Source organism: Ctenocephalides felis, unplaced genomic scaffold, assembly GCF_003426905.1.
Source record: "Ctenocephalides felis isolate EL2017-DRISC unplaced genomic scaffold, ASM342690v1 CF-g0.4_SCAFFOLD_01886, whole genome shotgun sequence".
NCBI lineage: Eukaryota > Metazoa > Arthropoda > Insecta > Siphonaptera > Pulicidae > Ctenocephalides > Ctenocephalides felis.
In genome coordinates, this window is record NW_020538040.1 from 137,853,319 (window position 1) to 137,876,187 (window position 22,869).

General features: G+C 28.8%; 2 protein-coding genes across 2 annotated transcripts in view; both read right to left on the reverse strand.

Annotated features, from left to right (window-relative positions):
- Positions 1–81: 81 nt before the first annotated feature.
- On the reverse strand, positions 82–1,401 carry LOC113377771 (dehydrodolichyl diphosphate synthase complex subunit Nus1-like). The gene is made up of 2 exons (XM_026618191.1): positions 961–1,401; positions 82–861 (listed from the first exon to the last, which is right to left on the reverse strand). Exons 1-2 carry the CDS (start codon positions 1,259–1,261, stop codon positions 398–400), a joined length of 765 nt encoding a protein of 254 aa, XP_026473976.1. The 5' UTR covers positions 1,262–1,401; the 3' UTR covers positions 82–397.
- A 3,929-nt stretch (positions 1,402–5,330) lies between these two features.
- The window catches only part of LOC113377621 (endothelin-converting enzyme homolog), a 41,905-nt gene continuing 24,366 nt past the window's right edge, over positions 5,331–22,869 (reverse strand). Inside the window, exons 4-13 of the mRNA XM_026617994.1 lie at positions 20,568–20,688; positions 13,362–13,465; positions 11,972–12,182; positions 11,811–11,883; positions 11,567–11,756; positions 10,830–11,058; positions 10,600–10,763; positions 8,380–9,045; positions 5,709–5,851; positions 5,331–5,640 (exon numbers count right to left, since the gene is read on the reverse strand). Coding sequence (XP_026473779.1) covers positions 5,464–5,640; positions 5,709–5,851; positions 8,380–9,045; positions 10,600–10,763; positions 10,830–11,058; positions 11,567–11,756; positions 11,811–11,883; positions 11,972–12,182; positions 13,362–13,465; positions 20,568–20,688 — 2,078 coding nt within the window. The 3' untranslated portion in view covers positions 5,331–5,463. The remainder of the gene's footprint in view (positions 5,641–5,708; positions 5,852–8,379; positions 9,046–10,599; positions 10,764–10,829; positions 11,059–11,566; positions 11,757–11,810; positions 11,884–11,971; positions 12,183–13,361; positions 13,466–20,567; positions 20,689–22,869) is intronic.

Here is a 22,869-nt window from a genome sequence, read left to right on the forward strand (position 1 = left end):
TACAAAACTACTGATTGCATTTTACATTAAATATAATTCTATTTTTACAGAGAATTACAAATCCAACACCAATCTTCTATATCAACATTTTTACAGCACTGCATTTTTATATGAAAGTTTAATATCAAATTTAACTTTCCTAAAGTCGTAACAGATATTTATATTCAAGACTTAAAATCTACTTAATATCTATTAAAATATATCATTCTATTTCATTCACCACAATATATTCAAAAGATTTATCATATTCAAATAAATATTTGTATGAATTACTAAAAAAAATGCTAATAAAAATAAGTTATTCATTTGCTATTAACTTAAGGTGCCTATACATATGTACATATATCTATTACAATCGAAACTGCTTTTGACATTTTTATTTACATGTTGCAAAGATCTACCTGCCGAATCTTTGCTCACATTTACTATATGCATGTAAAATATTCATAAATTGATTTAATTTAATATTATGGTGCGAGGATAATTGGTGGAACTCTGTGACTCTGATCTGCCACGGAGAAAGCCCATAAGTAGCGCACACATCGCCACAATAAATGGCTAATTCAGGATCAGGCGTGTCACTAAAATGTTTATTAACTAAATCAATTGTTACTTGTGATGATGTTAGTTTTCCAGACTGCGCTAAAACTCCTAATTGTCTTGTAAGGGCTACTAAGCTACCGCGGCCATCACCCAAGGATAATAAATTTACTGTAACAGGATCAATACAGTCATTTTGATATCCATTTTTGTAAATATGGTCAGATTTAACTTTTCTTCCCCAAACTATACGGCCCTCTATGTCTTTACGTTTTTTTGATATTGCTTTATGCAGTTCAAATTCATTTTTCTTCAGTACACCTGAAATTTGACAGATTACATGAGATTACATCATTCAGAAGTATATGACAACATTAATTATTTACACAATATATGAAGTTAATAGGTTAGTTTTCTCACCATTATGATCATAAAAACTGACGAAAGAAATCCCGGCGGCTATACACCACATGATTAATTTTGACAAATCGCCATAAGAAGGCCTTTCTGTTCCTAATATCAGTACTACATGCTTTGGAATTTTCGTGAGAACTTTTATACTGCTACTTATATATTCTACTTCATTTGTAATAGAATCCTCGTGATAGGAAAGATCATAACACTTCACTTTGACAAACTCCCAGAAGAAAATTAATATCTTTATAAAGGAGTATACTATGTGGATTAGTGACCAGATAGCATAATAAAAGCCGAAAACCATTGTGGTATTTGTTTTTACTCGGTTGCAGCATAATCAAAATGGTTTTAACTTAAAATTTACCGACATTTAAAACAAGTACAGAATAGACGTCCACATAATACAAGAATACAACTCATACCAAATCACTTGAACTCAACTTTCAGCTGTAATGCCTACCAACTGTTGCATCGCACACGATTATATACAGAGGGCTTATCACTGTACGCACCGTTCACAACTATTTTCAATGAAAGTTGTCATTTTCGAATATTACTTATCAAAATTATGTTATTTTTAATAACAAATTATAGGAAAAATATTATATGTAAATATATATATTTATGTGTGTTTATTTATAGTATTTCGACTGCTGACAGAAATATAATAAAGTTTCTCAAGCATTCATTACTTAGCTAAATGATTAACAATATTTATATGCAATATACGTTTATGTTTTTATTTATTATCCGAGTTAGAATTATATACACATCCTGAAATATTTATTTGCAGCCAAATATTCGAAATAAAAAGCAACTAGTGGGCATGGCATCGTGCTTTAAGGTAAATTGCTGGAACTTACTATTCCAAAAACTAAATTAAAAAAAAAAATTTGAATTTTTTTCAAAAGTTTGAAAAAATTAGATTTTTGGGAAATTTTGAAATTTTTGTAAAAATTCAACTTCGGAAAATTTTGATTTTTCTTATATTTTGATTTTTTTGTATTTTGATTTTTTTTGAAAATTTGGATTTTTTTTTACAGCAATCGCGCTACAGAGCTGATTTGGAGTCGAAATATCAAAGCGCGTAAGCGCCGCGTAGTCGTCTAACGTGTAAACGTGTAACCTGAACTCATAAGTGTACACAAATTTTTACTTATTATTATAATCTTTATAATATATCTGATAATACAATTTACATATGTCTAAATGATCATTTTTGACCGCCAAATGGCATTATTTTTTAATTTTTTATTGGATCTTATTGGACCGGAGACACTGCACCTGCCTTTACAACAATTTCACTAGTTGATAATTTCGTCAATACAAGTAAAATGTTTTTTGAATTATTCAAATCGGACGCTCCGATATCTCAAAAACTGAAATACAATTTAGCCCCGTATCTCCGAAACGGCTGGATCTGCCTTTGCCAAAAACTAATCAGCACGTCTTCTTACCAGTAGGAAACGAATGTTTTTTGAATTATTCAAATTTGTTGACCCGTGTTCGCGAAATAGTCGGTCATTTTCAACTTTTTTGCGATTACTTTAACTCATAATAAGTATAACTAATAAACTAGTGGGCGCATGGCATCGTGCCTTAAGGCAAATTGCTAGAACTTCCCGTACCAAAAATTATTATTTTTTTAAAAACGATTAACATTTTTTAAAAATATTTACTTCTAAAAAATTTGATTTTTGAGAAACTATAAATTTGACAAAAAATTAAATTTTTTTTGAAACACATAACACATCTCCTTATCTATACTAATCGAATGTTTTTTGAATTATTCAAATCGGTTGATTGGTGTTCCCGAAATCGTCGACAAAAATTAGTATCCGCACATATATACATACATACACGCATACACACACATACACACACACATACATCCATTTTTTCTACGGTATGCCAAAATATTCAGAAACCTCTGAAACGTAAAGATATATAAAAATTTTCGATTTCGATTTTTTTACGATTACTATAACTTGCCCTACGGGAAGTTAATAAAGAAGTATTTATTATGTACGTTTTGGCACTGTATGTCTGTCATCATCAGCACTTAAAAAAAATCAAATCTGGATAAAACACTACCCACAAATCTTAAAGAGATTATTTAATGAAAAATCAAACTAATAAAACTAAATAATGAAATAGAAGTTAAATAATAAAATTATGTGGTAAGCCACATGATTAACGATAAACGATTGATTTACAATTTGTTAATGTGGCTTACTACATCATTGTATTATTTAACTTTTAGTTTATTATTTAATTTTGTTGGTTTCTTCTTTTCATATATATGTTATAATAGTTTATGTAGTAAGTGTTCATATATTATTTTGGGTAGTGACAAATATGCAATAAAAAATTTCAGGCGTACATCAAATTATAAAACGTGTAAATGGCATTTTGCTTTAAGGCAAGATGTGTGGCTTTCCGATATGTGTAAATAATTGACCTAATCAATAGGCATTGAGAGTTATAAACTTTCAAAATTGTGGCAATAAAACACGCGTTCAATATTCCAACCTTTAATAAATTTTTATAATTAAACCACTTTTTATAGGCTCAGAATATTTCAAAATGTTTATTAAGACCATAAATTGATCATAAAGTTTTCACCAAAAACGTAAATTTTTTCCAACGATTAATTACGAATAAATGGTGATCTTTAGCAAAAACTAATCAGCACGACGATTCCCAACTGATATCTTTCGAACGGTTATTAAATTTTTGAAGAAATTGCTCGGTCGTCGACGAAAGGTCAAATTTTGGTTCACATGCACACACCCATACTTTTTCTAATGTTGGTGTCAAACGATTCAGAATATTTGGAAACGTCGAGAAATCATAATAGCAAATTTTCTGGTGAAACAAAGTATTTTTTCGAAAAGTTAATTGAAGCAATAATTTGTTAATTAATCTAATATACAATTCGAGCCTTAATTTTATTCATCTTCAGTGCGATATACGACAAATACAATTATGGAATATAACAAACATATTTATAAAATCTTAAATATAAAACGAAAAACCGAAGTTCGACAAAATCAGATATGGACACCGACGATAAACTTTTCATAACTTGAGGAAGTTTCATGAAAGTCAATTTTCGTAGGATGGAAATATCCGAAAACTGATTTACGGTACTGATGTATGAATTCCAATTAAAAACATCTAAATTTCACCACGATTTAGTGATATTTTTGTTCTTATTTTTTTAAAAACAGTGCGATTCATTATTTTAGAACAAGTTAAACAATTTATATTGTAAATGCTCTTTGTTATTTTTAATACAGGTAACGAATAATTTTCCACAACTAATTATACTAATGTTATGCAAAAATTTCCTGGACTATTGCAAAGCTAAAACTGACGTATGAATAATCAATAGTTATTTTCTTTTGAATATCTTCATGATAAGATATAAATTATAAATACCCATAAAAAAATACTACACATGGCACAAAAAGCAAAAATTAGTTATTGTAAAACTGCTTTATTTCAGGGGCTTATAGGGTAAGAAGAGATAATTATGTAAAACATTTAAGTACATAACATTTTTATAATATATTAAAAGCTGATTTTGTATACAATATGTAATCAAATAAATAATATATATAAACATAAATAAATAAATAAATATGTGTATATATATACACATTACATAATTTTTATAACTATCACTTTCATGTGTGTAGGACAGTCTCATTTATCTCATACTTTCGAAAAAAATACTTACTAATAAAATCACTAATAGATCTTTGGAAACTTCATTAGCGCACTTCTTATAACTAATAATGTTCCCATTTTAATAAAATTCGTCGACTTGTACTTAGTATAAAAAAATCTTCTAACATTAACATTTAAACAATAAACAATAGAAATCTTATTAGCAATAAAAAATATTTATATTATTATTTTTGAAATAAGATTTGCCTCCAAATTTAACAAAATATATTTTCTACAAATTCATGATGGATTTGGAATGCATATCCCATTTTAAATTTGTTTTATATCTTGTGAGTAAATATTAGTTTGTCTTTTAAGGAAGACATGATGTTACTACGTTAATTAAAAATTATTTATATAAATGCATACAAATATATACATATGTCAAAACGCATTTATCACAACAAAAACGTTATCAACAAAATTGTTTTTGAGGCACATAGAGATAATACTAGTACGAATTGTGATGTAATATTGTTTACAATATTGGTAGAAAATATATCATGTATAAATTATGATAAAAAATTATTAAAATACTTACTATAACCTACCATGTAGTTTAATTTTTATATTCGTATAATATTGGCAGAAAATATATCATGTAGAAATTATGATACAACTTATTATAATCTTTACTATAATCTACCATGTGGTATTGAATTCTGTTATAGCATTTACGTCTAACGTGATGAGTAACTGACGGTATAAATATTCACTTATTATCTAACATAAAATATGATTTTATTTAATACGTTCTTTTAAAATTTTTGTTTACCAAACTTCACATTTTTTTATTGGATTCATGCGCGATCCAGATTTACATTTAAATTCTTCAGAAAATTCTCTAAGATTTGATACTGGTCCTATCACACGAAACCTTGGCGGCGAATGAGAATCTTTCTCTATCTCCAGCGTAGTTGCTTCTTTTGTTATAGCTGAACACCAAACCTGTATGAATTAAATTATTTAATTTCGCTTAAGTTATTAATTTTATTGATGCTGCATTTATTATTTACCTGCGCGAAGGAAACAAAAAATAATTGGCGGTGGGTTAGATTGATGCCGGGCAAAGGCAAATGGTCCATATCTCGCAATGACGGTGTCTCCAGAAAAGCGTGATATGCCGCCTTCAATCCGGCATTATCAGCTATGTTTTCTCCTTGAAAAATAAACAATAATAAATTATCAACCATATCTAATTCAAGCCAATATTAAATATTTAGATGAAGGTACCTAATGCGAATCGCATACGTGATTTAATAAGTTAACTGTGACTGACGAACATACCCGTCACGGAGAAGTGAAGAGAAGTGGCAGAATTTTGTGTATTGACGATTATGTACACTCGTCATGTGTATTTGACCATTGGCTATTTAGATCGCAATATTTGAAAAGAAAAAAAAAACAATACGTATTCTCAAATCTCAAGATATTTTTAATATTTTGTGGCCATGTCGGCAGAACCAGTACTAAACATGATGATAAAATTTACAATCATCTTAATGCAATAATAGCTCATCTGCTTGATAATCCGCCTATAAGAAGACTACACAAGAAACTTGGTGTCTATAGACTTAATGGAAAAAAATGTTTTCCATAGTCAATTGCTTATCGGAGCAATTACTACAATTTGTTTTTTTATTTTATTTATTATTTACTTATTTTTCTTTATTTGTAATTTATTTTTATTTATGTTATTTATTTATTCATATTTTTTTATTTCTTTCTGTGATTATTTACTTTTGTTTGTGTAATTTAGCCCTATAACTTATAGAGTTCTGCCAATAACTTTGATTGTTGTATAATATTGAAAAAATAACAAAAAACTAGTGGTGTATGGCATCGTGTCTTAAAGCAAATTGCTAAAACTTTCAGCACTGTGACGAAATGATCGAGGAATATTAAATGTTCTCAAATAGATTATTATAAAAATTGTAACATTGTCTAATTAATATATAATATAATTTATTTATAAGAATTATATAAACTGAATAGCAAAGTTGAAATTATTTGTTTAAAGTATATTAGAACTTTAAAAATGAAACAAAAATTTTTATTTCTAAAAGCAATTATTTTGTTAAAACAACCGGAAAGTTTTTTGAATCATTCAAATCACACGCTTCATTCTCTCAACATTTAGCTCTCTATCTTCGAATTGGCTGGACCTGCTTTTGCCAAAAACTAATCACTTCTTCTCCCAATCATTACAAATTGAATGTTTTTAAGATCATTCAAATCGGATACTCCGTTCCCTCAAAAATTCGATTTGAAATTTCTCCACTTTTTACTCCGTATCTCCGTAACGGCTAGACCTGCCTTTGCCAAATCAGCACATGTCCCTATCAATAGGAATCGAATGTTTTTTGAACCATTCAAAACGGTTGATCCGTGCGCCCGAAAACGTGGACAAAAAATGCGGACATACAAAACAAACACATGTTCAGAAATCTTCAAAACGTGAAGATATGCAAAAAAAATTATTTTGATTTTTGGCCCATTACTATAACTATCCTATGAGAAGTTAATAAATTGTTATAAGATGTATTTTACCTCGAAAACAACATTTTTGTTCAATTCTGACAATACAAAACTGTGAGCATAGTTCAGTGAGTGCACCACAGTTAACTCGTATTACATATAAAAATTCGCTAGATGATAAATATGATTGTGATATTATTATTTTTGGTATTTTATCCGAAAACAGGTTTGTGGTAAGTGCGTAACACTTTTAAATTTTCCCTTTTCTGTTTGTAGATTACTTTTTACTTCTGATTTCTGATTTTACGTTACAAATAATTGAAAAATACAGTATTCACATTTATCATACTCTAAAAGTTAATTTAATAATAGTAATTTTATTAAGATCCATAATCTATAAAAAATCAAATTTAAGTTCCCAAATAAATTATTTATTTAAACTATTATTATTTGGTTTATAGGAGTAAATCGGGCCAGTTACAGTTATACTAACTACATTTATAATTTTTTAAACAACCTATATTGTATTACAGTATATACCAATAATTTTCAATATGGTCTATATCGACTCCCAGGAGTCTATCACAACTTTTGCAAGAGGTCTACTTTAGCGAAAACAATATTTCGGGGTACGTGAAATAAAAATCGGGTTTTACTATATGTTGATAATATAATATTAACCCGAGTTGAAACTCGGATACCGCCGCTTCGGCGGGAAAATACGTATAAATTCCGCAATTCGCGAGTGAAAAGGGTTAAGGGCATCACATTGATCCTCCCTATCTAAAATATTTACTTAATGTTTATTTTATTTTGTTATTTTAAATTCATTTAATAATTGTGTAAACTTAACATGTGTTTCTTCTATACGTTTTTAATACCACTCTGAGAATTTTACCAAAAATCTGTATCAGATATGGTAAGTAAAGGGACTATTCCAAATCAAAAAAATTGCAAGAAGTCTAGAACAGAATAATAGGAACCTATGGTCTACTCTACATTATTGCGTGTTTAAAAATATTTACAAAACTATGTAAACTATGTATAAACTAAAATTTATACCAAAAACAGAGAGTTATGACTGCACAAAAAGCATCAACATTCAAGTTTAAAATTTTGTAAAAATGATTTGTCTAACCATATTGAAAAATAAACGAAAATGTTTGGTTATCAGAAGCGTAAATATACCAATATAAAATAAAATATTACCCAAAGTTTGTTTTCCATTGACATTTTTTCCATTGATAGTATAATTTCCATATTGTTTTTGGAAGCAATCAGTCTTTTCTCGGAAGCGAATGAGCGTTTTGTTGTTCCACCACGAGTGCAGATTACCGTCCTTGTCGTATTCGCTGCCTTGGTCATCGAAGGCGTGAGTCAGTTCATGGCCCATGACTACTCCCATAGCTCCGAAATTTAGACTCTTGGGATTGTTGATATCATAAAAAGGCATCTGCAGAATGCCAGCAGGAAAGGCAATCTGGTTTTTGGTCGGTGTATAATACGCGTTAACAGTTGAAGGCGTCATATCCCACCTCGTTTTATTCACTGGCTGGTCAAGTTTTTCCAAATTCTTTTTCATATTAAAAATAGTTACTTTAATATTATTTTCAAAGTATTTCTTTGGATCTATTGTCAATTCTCTGTATTTCTCATCTAGCTGCTGTGGGTTTAATATATAATCAGGAAAGCCAATCATGTCGGATATGGCATCAGCTTTGATCTCAGCTGATTTCTTTGTTTCACTGTCCATCCATTTCATGTTTTTCAGATTGTTCTTAAAAGCATTTCTAACTTCGTTAATCATTTCTTCAGCTTGAGGTTTTGATTCTCCATGGAAAACTTCTCGAACAAACATTGCTCCTACAGCAAAACCTAAAGAACAAATATGGTAATATTCATAAGCTTTTATTGACTAATTTTATCTAATTATTATTAGGGTAGGGCGGGGCTAATTGAGCAAATTTTTACTTAAACGGATGTAGCTCCTCAATGAAAAGTCTCAATAAATTGCTATACGGCTTAATGGATTTGTTGTTTATCGCTTAACAAAAGTGTTAATACTATTTTTTGGTAATGAGTAAAATTTAAAAGCCACTGCTGTTTAAATGCAAAAAGTCAAGTATGCTCAATGTACCCCATAGGTGGGGCAAGTTAAGCACTAAGAAAGTATAATGAAATAATAGGTTCAAAGTCGATTAGTGATGAAATAAATAAGTTTTTAATAACCAGTTCTATATTTATAGTCTTTATTGACAGAGAAAACATAACTTATAGTAATTTTCTTTGAATAATTAACCAAAAGTAGAATCAACAAAACAATATCGTATCTTAAGAATTATTTTATCATTATATTCAGTATTTTTGTTTAAAATCAATATTTCTTTGTATTATTACTCATAGACTTAGCTTAAATCTTAAAATAATAATTAATTTCTGCAAGTTAATGGTAATTGTCTTAGTGACAGAACAAATTTAACAACTATGCTCAACTAACCCCAACTCGGAATTTCAAAATAAAAGTGAGTTTATAAAAAAACCGTGAGAATTATACCCAGAATCTTTGTGCATATTAAAAGTACTATAATTATATGGAAGAATAACATTTGCCTGATTAAAAAAAAATAACATTTGACTAAACCAGACGAAAACTCGTGATGAATTACTTTTTTACTTTTTGGTCTCAAAATGAACAAAACGCCCGTGAGCCTCACTCATTTGTCCAGCGGCCACTAGCGATCGCGGGATGTTTATTTCTCCCAAACCTCTATCTTTCCGCCATATAATGACTAAACGGACGATGAATAGTTTTCGAGATATTTTGATTGCTCAACATGCCCCTATGCTCAACTAGCCCCGCTCTACCCTACTATAAACCGTACTTTCATATTACTGTTTGTTTTAACTAAATCATTTTGATCAATTATGATAAAGTGACTAATATATATTTCTTCTGATATAAAACTCCTTTTGGATTTCTCTTACAAAACCTAATCTTAATCTTGTGAATAGCAAAAAATTTAAAACAGAAATATTTTATATTCTAAAATATACCACAACTATATAGTCAGTCTGTTCTGGTATTGATTTAATATTTAAATTGCGTTTGACACTATATAAATCGTGATTATTCTTTATTATATATGCTTACGCAGTAGTGATGTGTTTCCTACTACCAAGTAGGCAAACCAAAGGCAACCCAAAGGCAACCCAATGGTTGTCTCCTGTCTTTGGAATTTTCATATACTTTTAAAATGTGATCTAATATTGCAGCAATGCCCCTAATTGCTATTTCACTTGGACTTTAACATATTGGAATCAATATTTTGAAGTAAAAACGGACATTACTACTGCTTGATATCAATACGAACGCCTCTATGAACATCTAATATATATTTAAACTAGATTTTGTTTGATAAAAATTATTACCTATAACATTATTTGTATCTGTTACACAATAACGCCAAGGCTCTTCTCCGCCTTCAGACCCAATTTGAGCTTTCCTTAGACCCTTATATGCATCTCGAAAAGCTTTCGACAGGTAAGAAGCCATAAGCCGCACAGTTTGCCAAACCAAATAGTTATTCAATACTCTAAAATTAGAATTTTAAACAAAATGATATATAATATAATAAATATAATAAATTTTAATAACTCACATTTTTTTCTCATCTGTTTCGCTATATTCATGAATTAGAGTGGTTAAATCGGCTAAATATTCTGGGGCGTATACAACAACTCTTTCCTTTTCTGAAATTTTTTTACTCACTATTCTCAAAGCTTCTTGGAAATACTCACGCCAGTTGATAAATGGAGCTTTTTCTTGCAAATCAGTTAATGGCATACTATGGTATAATTTTTCTTCATCACGTCTATCTTCCATAGCAACTATAATAGAGAAAATAAGATAAAAATATATATCACATACATCTAGTTCAGCAAATTGAACAAATCGGGTAATATGATTTTTTAAGAGGTTGTGATGATTATTTTCACCAATAGCAATTAGAGGGCAACTTAATTGTTTTTTACTAGTGATATATTTTCATTAGAAGGCAACTCAATGGTCGCACCTTCCTCACATTGATTATATTTTAAATTTTTATGCAATAATGCTTGCCAGGATTGGTAAAAATGGATATCACCATTAAATGGATATCATAAGTAAAAATAGATAACGTTACAACAACTATTTGCACGCAACGCAGGGCTTGAACTCAGAACCTTGTGGTTGCAAGATCGAGCCTTCCAAACCTTCTAAAGGTGTATAATTTTTAATGTGATTTTATGTAACAATTACACTTGTACAATTCTCGCTTATTCGTCCAATTATCTTCTACGCTCAAGAGATACCAAAATAAATTATTGTATTTATTTTCTAATAATTATTTTATACCTGTTATATTAGCTAATCGAGTTTCAAATTCTATAACCTCTGCCATTTGATGGCGAGCATCTTTCTCTTCTGCTCCCAGAAGGACTGAAATTTTAACCATGTAATCCAGGTATGCTGACAAAATTTTCTCGTGTGCTGTTTTATTTAAATAGCTCTCACGAGTAGGCAGAGTAAGACCACCTTGATCGATCTGAAAAGAAATATATTTGTCTTGAAGTTTTTTTTATTTATAATAAAAGCTTACCTTAATGCAATGCCTACTAGAATTTCTGTCATCTTCGGTGACTGCCCAGTTAAATAAGCCACCCATGTTATATCTGAAAAAGAGAAAAATATTCTCTACGTCATGAACATTAAGAGGTGTCACAATTTTCAATAACATTAATTACAATACAAGCTATTTACCTTAAATGGAGTGTATGAAGTGTTTTCTGCAAATTCCATGTTGATACATTAAATCCACTATTAGTAACATTCCAACCGCCAATTTTATTCAACAATTGCAACATTGGTTTGGCGCCTAATGATTCTATAGTTTCGTCTTCATCCATACACGATATATAATACATTTTTGCTTTCATTTCTGCTTTGGATTTCATTTCATCCATTGGTTTTTCTGTATATAAAAAACAAATTTTATTAGGCATTATTATATATGTTAATCTGATATTTAATTTTACTCGACTTCAGGCGATAAATTATGTGCCCAAAAGATATTTTCACAACCAGTAGCAATTATAATAATTATAATAATGATAAGTGTTGAAATTGTTTAGACTACCTACTATTAGTTGACATTCTTTCGACTTAATAATATATTGAAGTAAAGTAAAATTATACTAATGCTCGATTTTAAACTATAGTTAAAATTTAGTTTTATTTATAACTGAGTTGGAAAATCTGATCTAATATAGACCGTTTTGTCTAATAATTCTTCCAGGAAAGTCCTATGTTTTTATATGTTTAAATGTTTTATAACATTTGTACATTTATTAAGGTACGTTGCTGATTGGATTTTCACCCGGGTCCTGCATTTTTTTGAAAAAAATATTTGACTCGGAAGTTTTTTGCCCTGAATTGTCTCAAATTTTTAAAAAATTCTCATTTTTAAAATTTGTGTTAAATATATTTCAACTAAAATTATTTTTACAAAATTGGAACAAAAAAAGTGCATATAAAAATAAGCGACTTCAAACAGACACATTAATATTGATATTACTTACAAAAGTTAATTGTACTAAATTTTAGTCAAGCTTAAAAGCGAAAAAGACCATAGTTTAGAAACTAAAAAAGTACTCTTTGTAATTGTACCAATTGTAATTAACCAAATTGATTCATTTAAAAAATGAATTTATAATATATTTTTCAATAGTTTTGCCCAGCATAATGTTCATTATAAATTTTATTTTTCAAATAAATATATTAACTACCTTCCCACAAGAAGATTTCATCCCGAATTTGAAATAAAAGCTATGGTCACCTTAATCGCGTCCTATGAGTTAGAACAACCGTCATAATTTAACCAAAACTTTGAATAAACTTAAATTAATATTGCATTTAAATTTCTGTATCATACAACCCCAAGCAATGATAAAAACAAAATTACAACAAACTTTATATTTTTGAACCAATTTGATAGGACCATTTGTTCTGATGATCAAACATCAAGTAAAATATCATCTGAACATTTTGCAGATGTAAAATTATAACTTTTTGAAATTTTATTTATATGAATTAATACTTGTAATTATTTTCTTGTAATTCTAGTTCATATTCATTACATCATAATAATTACCTAAAACATTTTTAACTACTAAGTGATTTTGTTGCTCCAGCTTGGCGAAAGTTCCCCACATTGATTTTCCATCAGGAACTGGATTATTCTTAATCCAGCCATTGCTAAAATTATAATTCAAATTAATATTGTGAAAAATTTGAACTAATAATAGAGATCTAAAAGTGGTTGTAAGTAAGAGAGGTTGATAATCAACAATGTGCGCTGATTTCCTTTACAAACGAGTTTCTGCAGATATTTTAGAAGTAGCAATTTAATTCTTTTATTATCAGAAAAAGGAAGAAAAAGTATTGATCGTGGATATAATAATCAAATTATTATTGATGATAAATCGTTGATTGCCTTATGAAATAATTGCCTTATTCTAATAAATCGGTGAGTTTTATTTGGATATATCTCCACTCGTTATAGGATCGTAAATTTATGGATGATCCCTAACGCATTTTTATGATAATATTTCTTGCTCCGCAAATATATCTGATTTGAATGAAATGAATACTTTGTCACATATAGATGTATATAGATAGAAAAAGTAAATAAACTACGTCATGCAGAACAAATAAGCAATCCGAGAATCAAATATATTTTTTGGATATATACATTATTGATTCAGTTTTCATCATTTAGTATCTAAAGCCATATGATTAAAAAAAATGAATTTATGGGCGCTTTTATTAAAATGTAAAAGTATCATGCCAAAAAAGTGAAATTATATTAATACGTACTGCTAAACTAATCTAAAATGTGAAAGATTGTGTTTTAGCTGCTATTTTGCATATTGAAAATGTACATTAAGAAAGCAAAATGTAATGCGTACTTAATATTCATATTAAAAAAAACGATATCAAAATTTACATTTATTTTCAATAATAACAAATTAGTGAATAAATTAAACTAATTTTGCAATAGGGTAAGCCAGAGCACAGAGGTCTAATTTGACTTTGGGCGTTTGGGCATTTATATTGTAAAAACTAAATTCGTATATCACAACAAATAACATATATCAAACAAGCAACTATCTGACTATGTCCTGAAAAAGCTAATTCATCATTGTAGAAATGTGGTTCATTGCTGTTTTTCAAAAATTTGTAACCTGCTCCTTTTTACCCCATAGGCGGGGTAAAATGAGACGGCCAGGAAGCAAATTTCATAATATCTTTAATCATTTTAAAGAGATTTTACGAAAATATAGCTACATTATTCAAGCAATGCAACATATAAACTTCATGGGTACATTTTTTATAGCATTAACATTGTATATTAGCAAAGATGGAATAACTATTAATTTAATTCATTTTTTGTAAAATTGCTTTTTTTAACTGAATTTACATTTTTATTTAGTATTTTTTATTGTTTACATCTTTGCTAGGGTAAAAGCTCAGATGGTCATTTTAACCCCACCACGTGTTAGCTTTTATAGAGGTTATATAAAAAACTGTTGAATCTACTGCTCACAAAAAAACTAACAGGGCAAAATAATATTATCGTTTCCTCCCGATAGCAACGACGTACGAATCAAGGTGATCGCTGGTTATAGTACATCTTTTTATCTCTCCTTTCAAATATTGTTGTTGAAAAATTCTTAAGTTTACTTGTTTTCGAGATATCGATGGCCGACCTTTTTATCCGCGGACCATCAAACCCCACTCTACCCTATATAAGTATGTTCGAATAGCACCAAGTAGAAATATTATTTCCAGGCTAATAATTTATGTTATTCATTCGTTTTATAGATGAATCTATTCTTTAGCACCAATTCAATTGGCTAAAGTGATTCTGTTGAATATATGTCACAGTTCAACTGTACAATAAATTGCTACAAACTCGGTCAAATCACAGAAAATGTTTTATTACAGTGCCAAAATAAACTAGAAATAAACTATTTATTATATATTTTAATTATGTAAAGTATTAAGAAGGAAGTTCGTATCAAATTTAAGATACCTAAATAATTGCACGTCGATGCACGTAATAGTAAAAATTAGTTGAACTATTTGACCTGTAAAAATCATTTTTAATCATATGTTCGCACGCGTCGATTAGACGAACGTGAGCGATAACGACTTTGTAACGAAGATTCAACATGTTAAGAAAATCAAATATAATATTTTATACATCATATTAATTAGCATCATAGATCAGCTGATGATAGTTAAATAAATATACATGTATGTATATAATCGATTATATACATGTATGTATATAATCGGGTCGATTTGTATGGGTTAAAAAAGTCGCATAGGCACATATGATTTTTGGATACTAGGGATCAAAATAAGATGCTGCTTTGCTGAAGAAACCTCTTTGCTGAAAATACCTCTGAAAACAATTCTGATGTCCCGTGAAATGACCCAAAAATAAGGGTTAAAGTTTTACAAATTTCATTTTGTCCCATTTAGAGAGTCCCAATCGCGTTCAAATGTATGGCCGACTCCCACTAACTTTGGAAAGCCGGTCCACTAATGCCCGTGGTTCAGCCCTGAGAGCTCCTCCTTTCAAAATTTAACCAACAAAGGGTCCAATTGACTTTCAGTAATAATTTTTACTATTTCAGTCTAAACTAAATGAACTACAAGGCAACACATAACATGTATCAAACAAACAACCATCAAACCTAGTGCAGTAAGCGGAGAGGAAAGAAGGGTATAACCACTGAATTTTTTTACTGTGCTCCGAATTGAATAAAATTTTGGAATTAGGTTCATCTTACCCTCAAGTTCAAAAGTGAAAACAATTCGGGTTGCGCCATCGCCCCTCGGGGGAATGACACCCCTTCTCAATTGTGTAATTACATTCAAAATAACGTCGGAAATCGATAGAAGAACTAATTATAAGAAAAAAATGTCTTCTATAGTTTTTCAAAAATACTAATACTTTTCAAGTTACTGGCCACTAAAGATTCATATATTTTTGGCGTTTTTCTTTGTTTTTTTTTGCAAATATCTCCTAAAATATACATTTTAACGAAAATCATGTAATGAACAAAATAATGTCAATAAAAATCTTAATAAATCGGTATTACATAAAGTGTTCTAGGAAAAATATTAAGCAAGATTTGAAAGAGCGAAGCCGTTTTTTATTTTGTTCAAGATTTAATTTTTGTATTTAAAGCCATCTAGTGTCGAGGTTTTACATTTTATGCATTTCGGTGAAATTGGGTTTTGTAGTGCTCAACATAAGCTTTAAAATGAGTGCTGTGTTTTGCGTGTAAAATGAGTGAGCTATCATGCAAATAAGAAGCATATACGAAGTTTTTTTCTTTTAAATCATATGGTTTAATGAGCGCCATTTCCACCAGAATTAAAGCAATTCACATTCCATCTAGAATTCACTTCATTATAAACATCTTGATGGATTCTAGCAGATTCACTACTTTAGTACAAACTATTTTCAGAAAACTCACGATTTTATAAAAACTTTTTTTTCCAATTTGCGCGGCCGCGCAGTCTTTAAACATTCATAACTCTGTCAATTTTTGTGTGAAAAAAAAAAAAAAAACAATAATAAGCCAGAAAGATCCCTTTGATTTTTATCTATATGCTTTTATACGTATCTTTTATTATTTTTGAGATATAATGAAAATAATTTTGATTTTTAAAAAAATTGGAAAAAAAAAGTTTTTATAAAATCGTGAGTTTTCTGAAAATAGTTTGTACTAAAGTAGTGAATCTGCTAGAATCCATCAAGATGTCTATAATGAAGTGAATTCTAGATGGAATGTGAATGTGAAATATGATTTTTACATTTTTTTTTAATTTGTCATTTGACTCTTTTTTCCCCATGAGCGGAGTGAGAAGAGACAGCCAGGGGGCAAACGGATGCAACGTCTATTTTTAATTTTAAAGAAATTTTGCAAAATAATAGCTACATTTATTTAACAAATGTGAAATACGAATTTATAGGAATATTTTTTACAGGTATTTCAAAGAAGGTCGAATAATTAATAATTTAAGTTATCTCTCATTAAATTGCTTTTTTTAACTTGATTTACTTTTTTATTCAGTATTTCCTATTGTTTATACCTTGGGCAATATAAATGTTTAGTTGGTCAATTTTACCGCACCCACATGTAAGCTTTTATAGAGGTTACATAAAAAAACTGTTAAATCAAACTTAAAAATAACAATACATCTTACAAAAAGGAATAAATAAAATTATATTTTGGTATCAAAAAACTTTTCGTATTAATACATTTCCTGATTGATCATAATATTTTTTAACTAAGTTTTGGTTATAAAAATTATTATCCATTACGGTACCAATATATTTTTATTTTTTTTAATTTTTTTAATTCAATTTTATTCTGCAATCGGTATAAATTATTACATTTAGCATATAATGCTAGCAAGGTAAAATAGTAGATTACAAATTAGTAGATATCCCCAGCGTATCTACTAGAGATGTAATTAATATTATAAAAAAAAATAAATATATGGCACCAATATATTAAAATAATCATATAATTTGTATACACATAAAAATGTCCTAAAAAATTTAGCCAAAATACTAAAATTTAGATTAGTTTATTTGAGGACCAAAATACTAAAAGTGTTTACTTTTAAGAAATAAAAAAAATGGTGCAAGCATTCGAAACATGAAACACAAAGAGATAAGAAAAATCGATTCTTCATCAAAAATAATTTTCCTAGTGAAAACTCTTTACATACGCGTAACGCAATGCAAATTTGATTTAAAAGGTGTTTGTCAAGTATTATCAGTTATAATTTAATCTAATTCAAACAAGATACCTCGTAGATATTCTGGGCAATATATTATAAATGAAAACTGAACAAAATTTCCACTTAAACTGCGACTATTGTAAATTATCTAAGATTTAGAATGAAATATTCAGTATCTTGTTTGGTATGTATACTAAAAAAACAATATGTAGCAATGCTAAAAATTTATATATTAATGATATTAATAGAATCGCTGTATTCAATCCCAGACGAATGTGTGTCGTAAATAGACTGTGATTCGAACCGAATGTCTTAGACATAAAAATATATATAGGAGAGCTAAGGGCTATCTGTAACAGGGGTAACTGGTAATAGACGTTTTTCAATAGGATCTTAAACCATAATAAACTATTTTTTTGATTCGATTGGAGATGGGAATTGTCCTGCATAATAGGTCCGTCATTTTTGACACTTATAAAATTGTACTATCATAAAATTTCGGTTTGCATTTTTATTATCTACTAATTTTAAGTTATTGTATTCGTCCAAAAATCGAAATTGAAAAGTTTTGCATTTCTTCACGTTTTGAAGGTTTTTGAACATTTTGGCATATCTTAAAATTAGAAAAAATGGTTGCGCGTGTGTATGTTTTTACGTTCACGTTTTCAGGCGCACGGTTTAACCAATTTGGATTCTATTCTATTGATAGGGAGATGTGCTGGTTAGTTTTTGACAAAGGCAGGTCCAGCCGTTTCGGAGATACGGAGCAAAAAGTGCAGAAAATAGAAATCGAGTTTTTGAGATAACGCAGCATTCGACTTGAATAATTCAAAAAAGATTGAATTCGTAATAATGAGGAGAAGTAGTGATTAGATTCTGGTAGGTCCAGGCGTGTCGGAAATACGAAGCTAAATGTGCAAAAAATTGCAGATTTTGAGAGAAATAAGCATCCGATTTGAATAATTCAAAAAACTTTCTGCTTATATTGAAGAAACGATTACTTTTCATAAAAAATTAAACTTTTTTTTTAATTCCCAAAAAAAATTGTTTGAATATCGAAAATAAGTTGGATTTTAATTCTGAATCTAAAGCTCACTTATATACTTCAAATAAATAATTTTAATTTTGCAATTCAGTTTATATTTCTTATAAATATTAGACAATGTCCTTCATTTCAAATTCGATTGATTAAGTTTTGTTTATCTACTTTTCTGTAAACATATATAATTTACAGTATTTATAATAATTTATTCGAAAACATTTAATAATCCTCGGATATTTCATTAAGCTACGGAAAGTTCCAGCAATTTGCCTTAAGGCACGATGCCATACACCACTAGTTTCGTTTTAAATTTATCAATCTTTGATGATGTGTAACAAAATTTGCGATTGCTAAATTGTTTAAATTGTTATCTTGATTAATGTGAACAAATCACATCTGGGGTTAGTTGAAACAAAACCTTGGTTGGGACTAGTTGTAAGATACAAGAATTATATACAAATTCAAGTGAAGAAGATTGGGTAGAATTTATAGTTTGCAAAATGTGAGCGTATGTAAATTGGGTTACAGTAGTCAATATATCATTCATTTGTATTATGATATTAATTATATTTTACGGCGATTTATGATAGAATTTTATATTATAGGAAACTTTATATATTTTATTTGTATTAATTATAGTTTGTGAATGAAAGAAATTACTTAGAAACAAGTCAAAGAATAAGTTATCAGAGGTATTATTGTCGTTTATTACTTGCCCTGACATATGTTACATAACTAACCCCAAATATTGGGTTAGTTGCAACACCGCACTTATTCCAGAAATTGATTAATTGTAAAATAATGAACAAGTTGTCAAAATGTATGTATTGAATCATTGTAAATGGTTGATCCGTGTTCCCGAAATCGTCGAAAATTTGTATCCGAACACACACACACCACACACACACACACACACACACACATACATCCATACTTGCTAATGTATTCCAAAATGTTCAGAAACCTGTGAAACGTAAAGATATATAAACATTTTCATTTTCGATTTTTTTGCGATTACTACTCCAGTAGGGTAACTGGAAGTTAATAATCATGTAATAAATTTAATCACTAATTGTTATTCTTCGGCTTGCATCAACTAATGTTCAGAAGGCTTTTTATGGAGATTGCATCAGCATTTAGTATTCATTCTGGTACTAGCCAAATATTGCTGATTGATTTCCCTATATAGCAAAGCACCAAAAAATACTACTTTGAACTTGTTGTGTGAGTTCTTAACTCAATATTATTCGAAAAAAATAATAGACATCACTTTAGATTGAACAAGATGATAAATGTCTATATAACAATCCAAACCTCCTAGTAAGAGTAAGTAAGAGTAGGAGTCCTACTCTTACTTACTCTTACTTCCAGTTTAGCAAATATTTTGTTAGGCACCATATAAATATCTCTTATAGAGTTTATTCTAATAATTAGTTATAAGCAGATTATAATCTAGTGATTGAGTTAAGTATATGTTTAGCTTACCAGGCATAAGCGTAGAAATCGTCGCAAGGATCTACGCTGGTGTCCAGGTTATAAAGAATCTCGCTGGCTTTGTGAATGCAGGACTCCGTCAAACATGGACTGATCGTCGGCGCCACAGAAACTGAAAAATAAAAAAAAGATTATTATAATATATTTGACGATTTATAATTTAACAAAAATAGAAATTGTATCTTTCTGATATGTTACCCCCGTACATAAAATGTTTTAAATTATTTTTTCAAATAATGATACTAAAAGGCATATTCTGCCGTAACATAGACCAATGTTATGGCTATGTTACGTAGCAATTTTCATATAAAATAGTACCAAAAACTTTCAAAATGCTATGTATTTGCTGTGCGATCAGGCGTTTTACTAAGATGACCATACGCCCCGGTTTGGCCGGGACAGTCCCGGATTTCCACCTTGTGTCCCGAGTTTTTCTAAAAGCAATATTTATCCCGGATTTAGGTCTTTTGTCCCAGATTGTCCCGGGTTTTCGAAAAGTATAGGTCTAAATGAAATCTTTGTTCTTAATTGACAATAAAATTACTACCCATCAAATATCAGACAATGTTATGTACAACTATTATGCTTATATGAAAAAAGAGGGGTTAAAATAGCTTCTCACATTCACAATTTTGAAGTTTTACTTTCAATTTTACAAAAATTAACAAAAAATATGAAACTTCTTGACTGCTTGAAATAAGTGCTAATTATTTTCAAATAATTATGAAGAAAATTTAACGAAGTTTTATAATAGGTTTGAAAGCTGACAAAATATATAGACCCAAAAATATAAGATAAAATATAACATATAATCAAATAATAAAGTAATCCTCATTTTAAAAATTTACTCATTTCAAAAAGACGGATTTTTATTGCATTCTCAAATAGTATCTGTTATTTTAAAATTACATTAATGTTTTTAACATTCGAGTTTTTGAGCAAATAGAAATCCAGTTTTTGAGAAAACGGAACATCCGATTTGAATGATCTAAAAAAATTCAATTTGTAATAAAGGGGAGAACTAGTGATTAGTTTTTTTGAAGGCAGTGATTAGTTTTTTTGAAGAACTTTCTGCTTGTGTTGACAAAACTATTGTTTTTGAAAAAAATATTTAAAATTTTTCTTTTTAATTTCAAAAAAAGAATATTTTGAATATTGAAAATAATTTGGATTTTTTAAATTTTAATTAGGTACGATAAGTTCCAGCAATTTGTCTCAAGCACAATGCCATACACCACTAGTTTATGATTTATTTTTCTAAACCTTTTCTAAACCGAAAAAAAACTTCTTTTTAAAATAAATATTTAAGTTCAACTTAAATATTTATTGAAAAAAAGGGGGCTTAGGTCACTTTATTCATGATCTCAACTAATCCAAAAAATTACATTAAAGATTATTAAAATTGACTGTTTTCGTTACTTCACAAATTAGACAAAAATTAAATACATATTTCTGTGACATTTTCTTAATTTGTATGAATCACAAGGTATGGAAAGCTAAATACTCAAAGTTTGCTTTTCGGATTATAATTTTTATGATTGTGTGTTTATTTATATAAATAATCTGTACTAATAAACGACAAACATTTCGAGCATATTTGTTAGAACAAAAAATAACAAGAGATTTGAATTTTCAGCGCCATGGGAATTTATTAATGATAAACAATTATTATTATTTATAAATAAGCAATTTATCTGGTGTCATATTTTTTATATATGTGGAAGAGAAAAATGACTTATGACATTGAAATGTTGAATTAAACAAACATTAATAAGATTGTTCACTTTCTCCAAAAATGTTTTATAAAATAAGAAAATAAAAATAACTAAATTGATTGTTATAATCACAGTCCACATTTAAATCCGCAAAAAAGCCCACAGTGGACATTTTGCATCAAGTTTTATCTTGGATTCTCAAAGACATGAAAATATTATGTGTAATGCAATACCTATAATGTATGTTTATATATTTAAAAGAAATTCCTTCTTGATATGTGTAATGACGTAGAATCTAACCTGTTGAAACTGAAAATGTTTATGTTCTTGGCAAATGTATATTATATGACATCTGGCATTTTGCAATGTTTATAAAATGACGTCCAAGATATACAGAGAACTTTTTAGTAGAATTTTAGCTTATGCGCATTAAACCAACGACTTAAAAATAATAATTACATTGGCCTGGAAAGCTGCAATTATCAATGAAAAAAGTTTTAAATATCTCTATGTAACTTTATATATAGCCCTTGTCTTTTTCTTAAAAGAAAAGAAAGAAAGACGGCATTTTAACAAAT

Coding starts and splice junctions, on each gene's coding strand:
- LOC113377771 (XM_026618191.1), bottom strand. CDS start 1,261: ATGGTTTTCGGCTTTTATTATGCTATCTGGTCACTAATCCACATAGTA. Junction 862..960: donor CAGTTTTTATGATCATAATG/GTGAGAAAACTA, acceptor GTCAAATTTCAG/GTGTACTGAAGAAAAATGAA.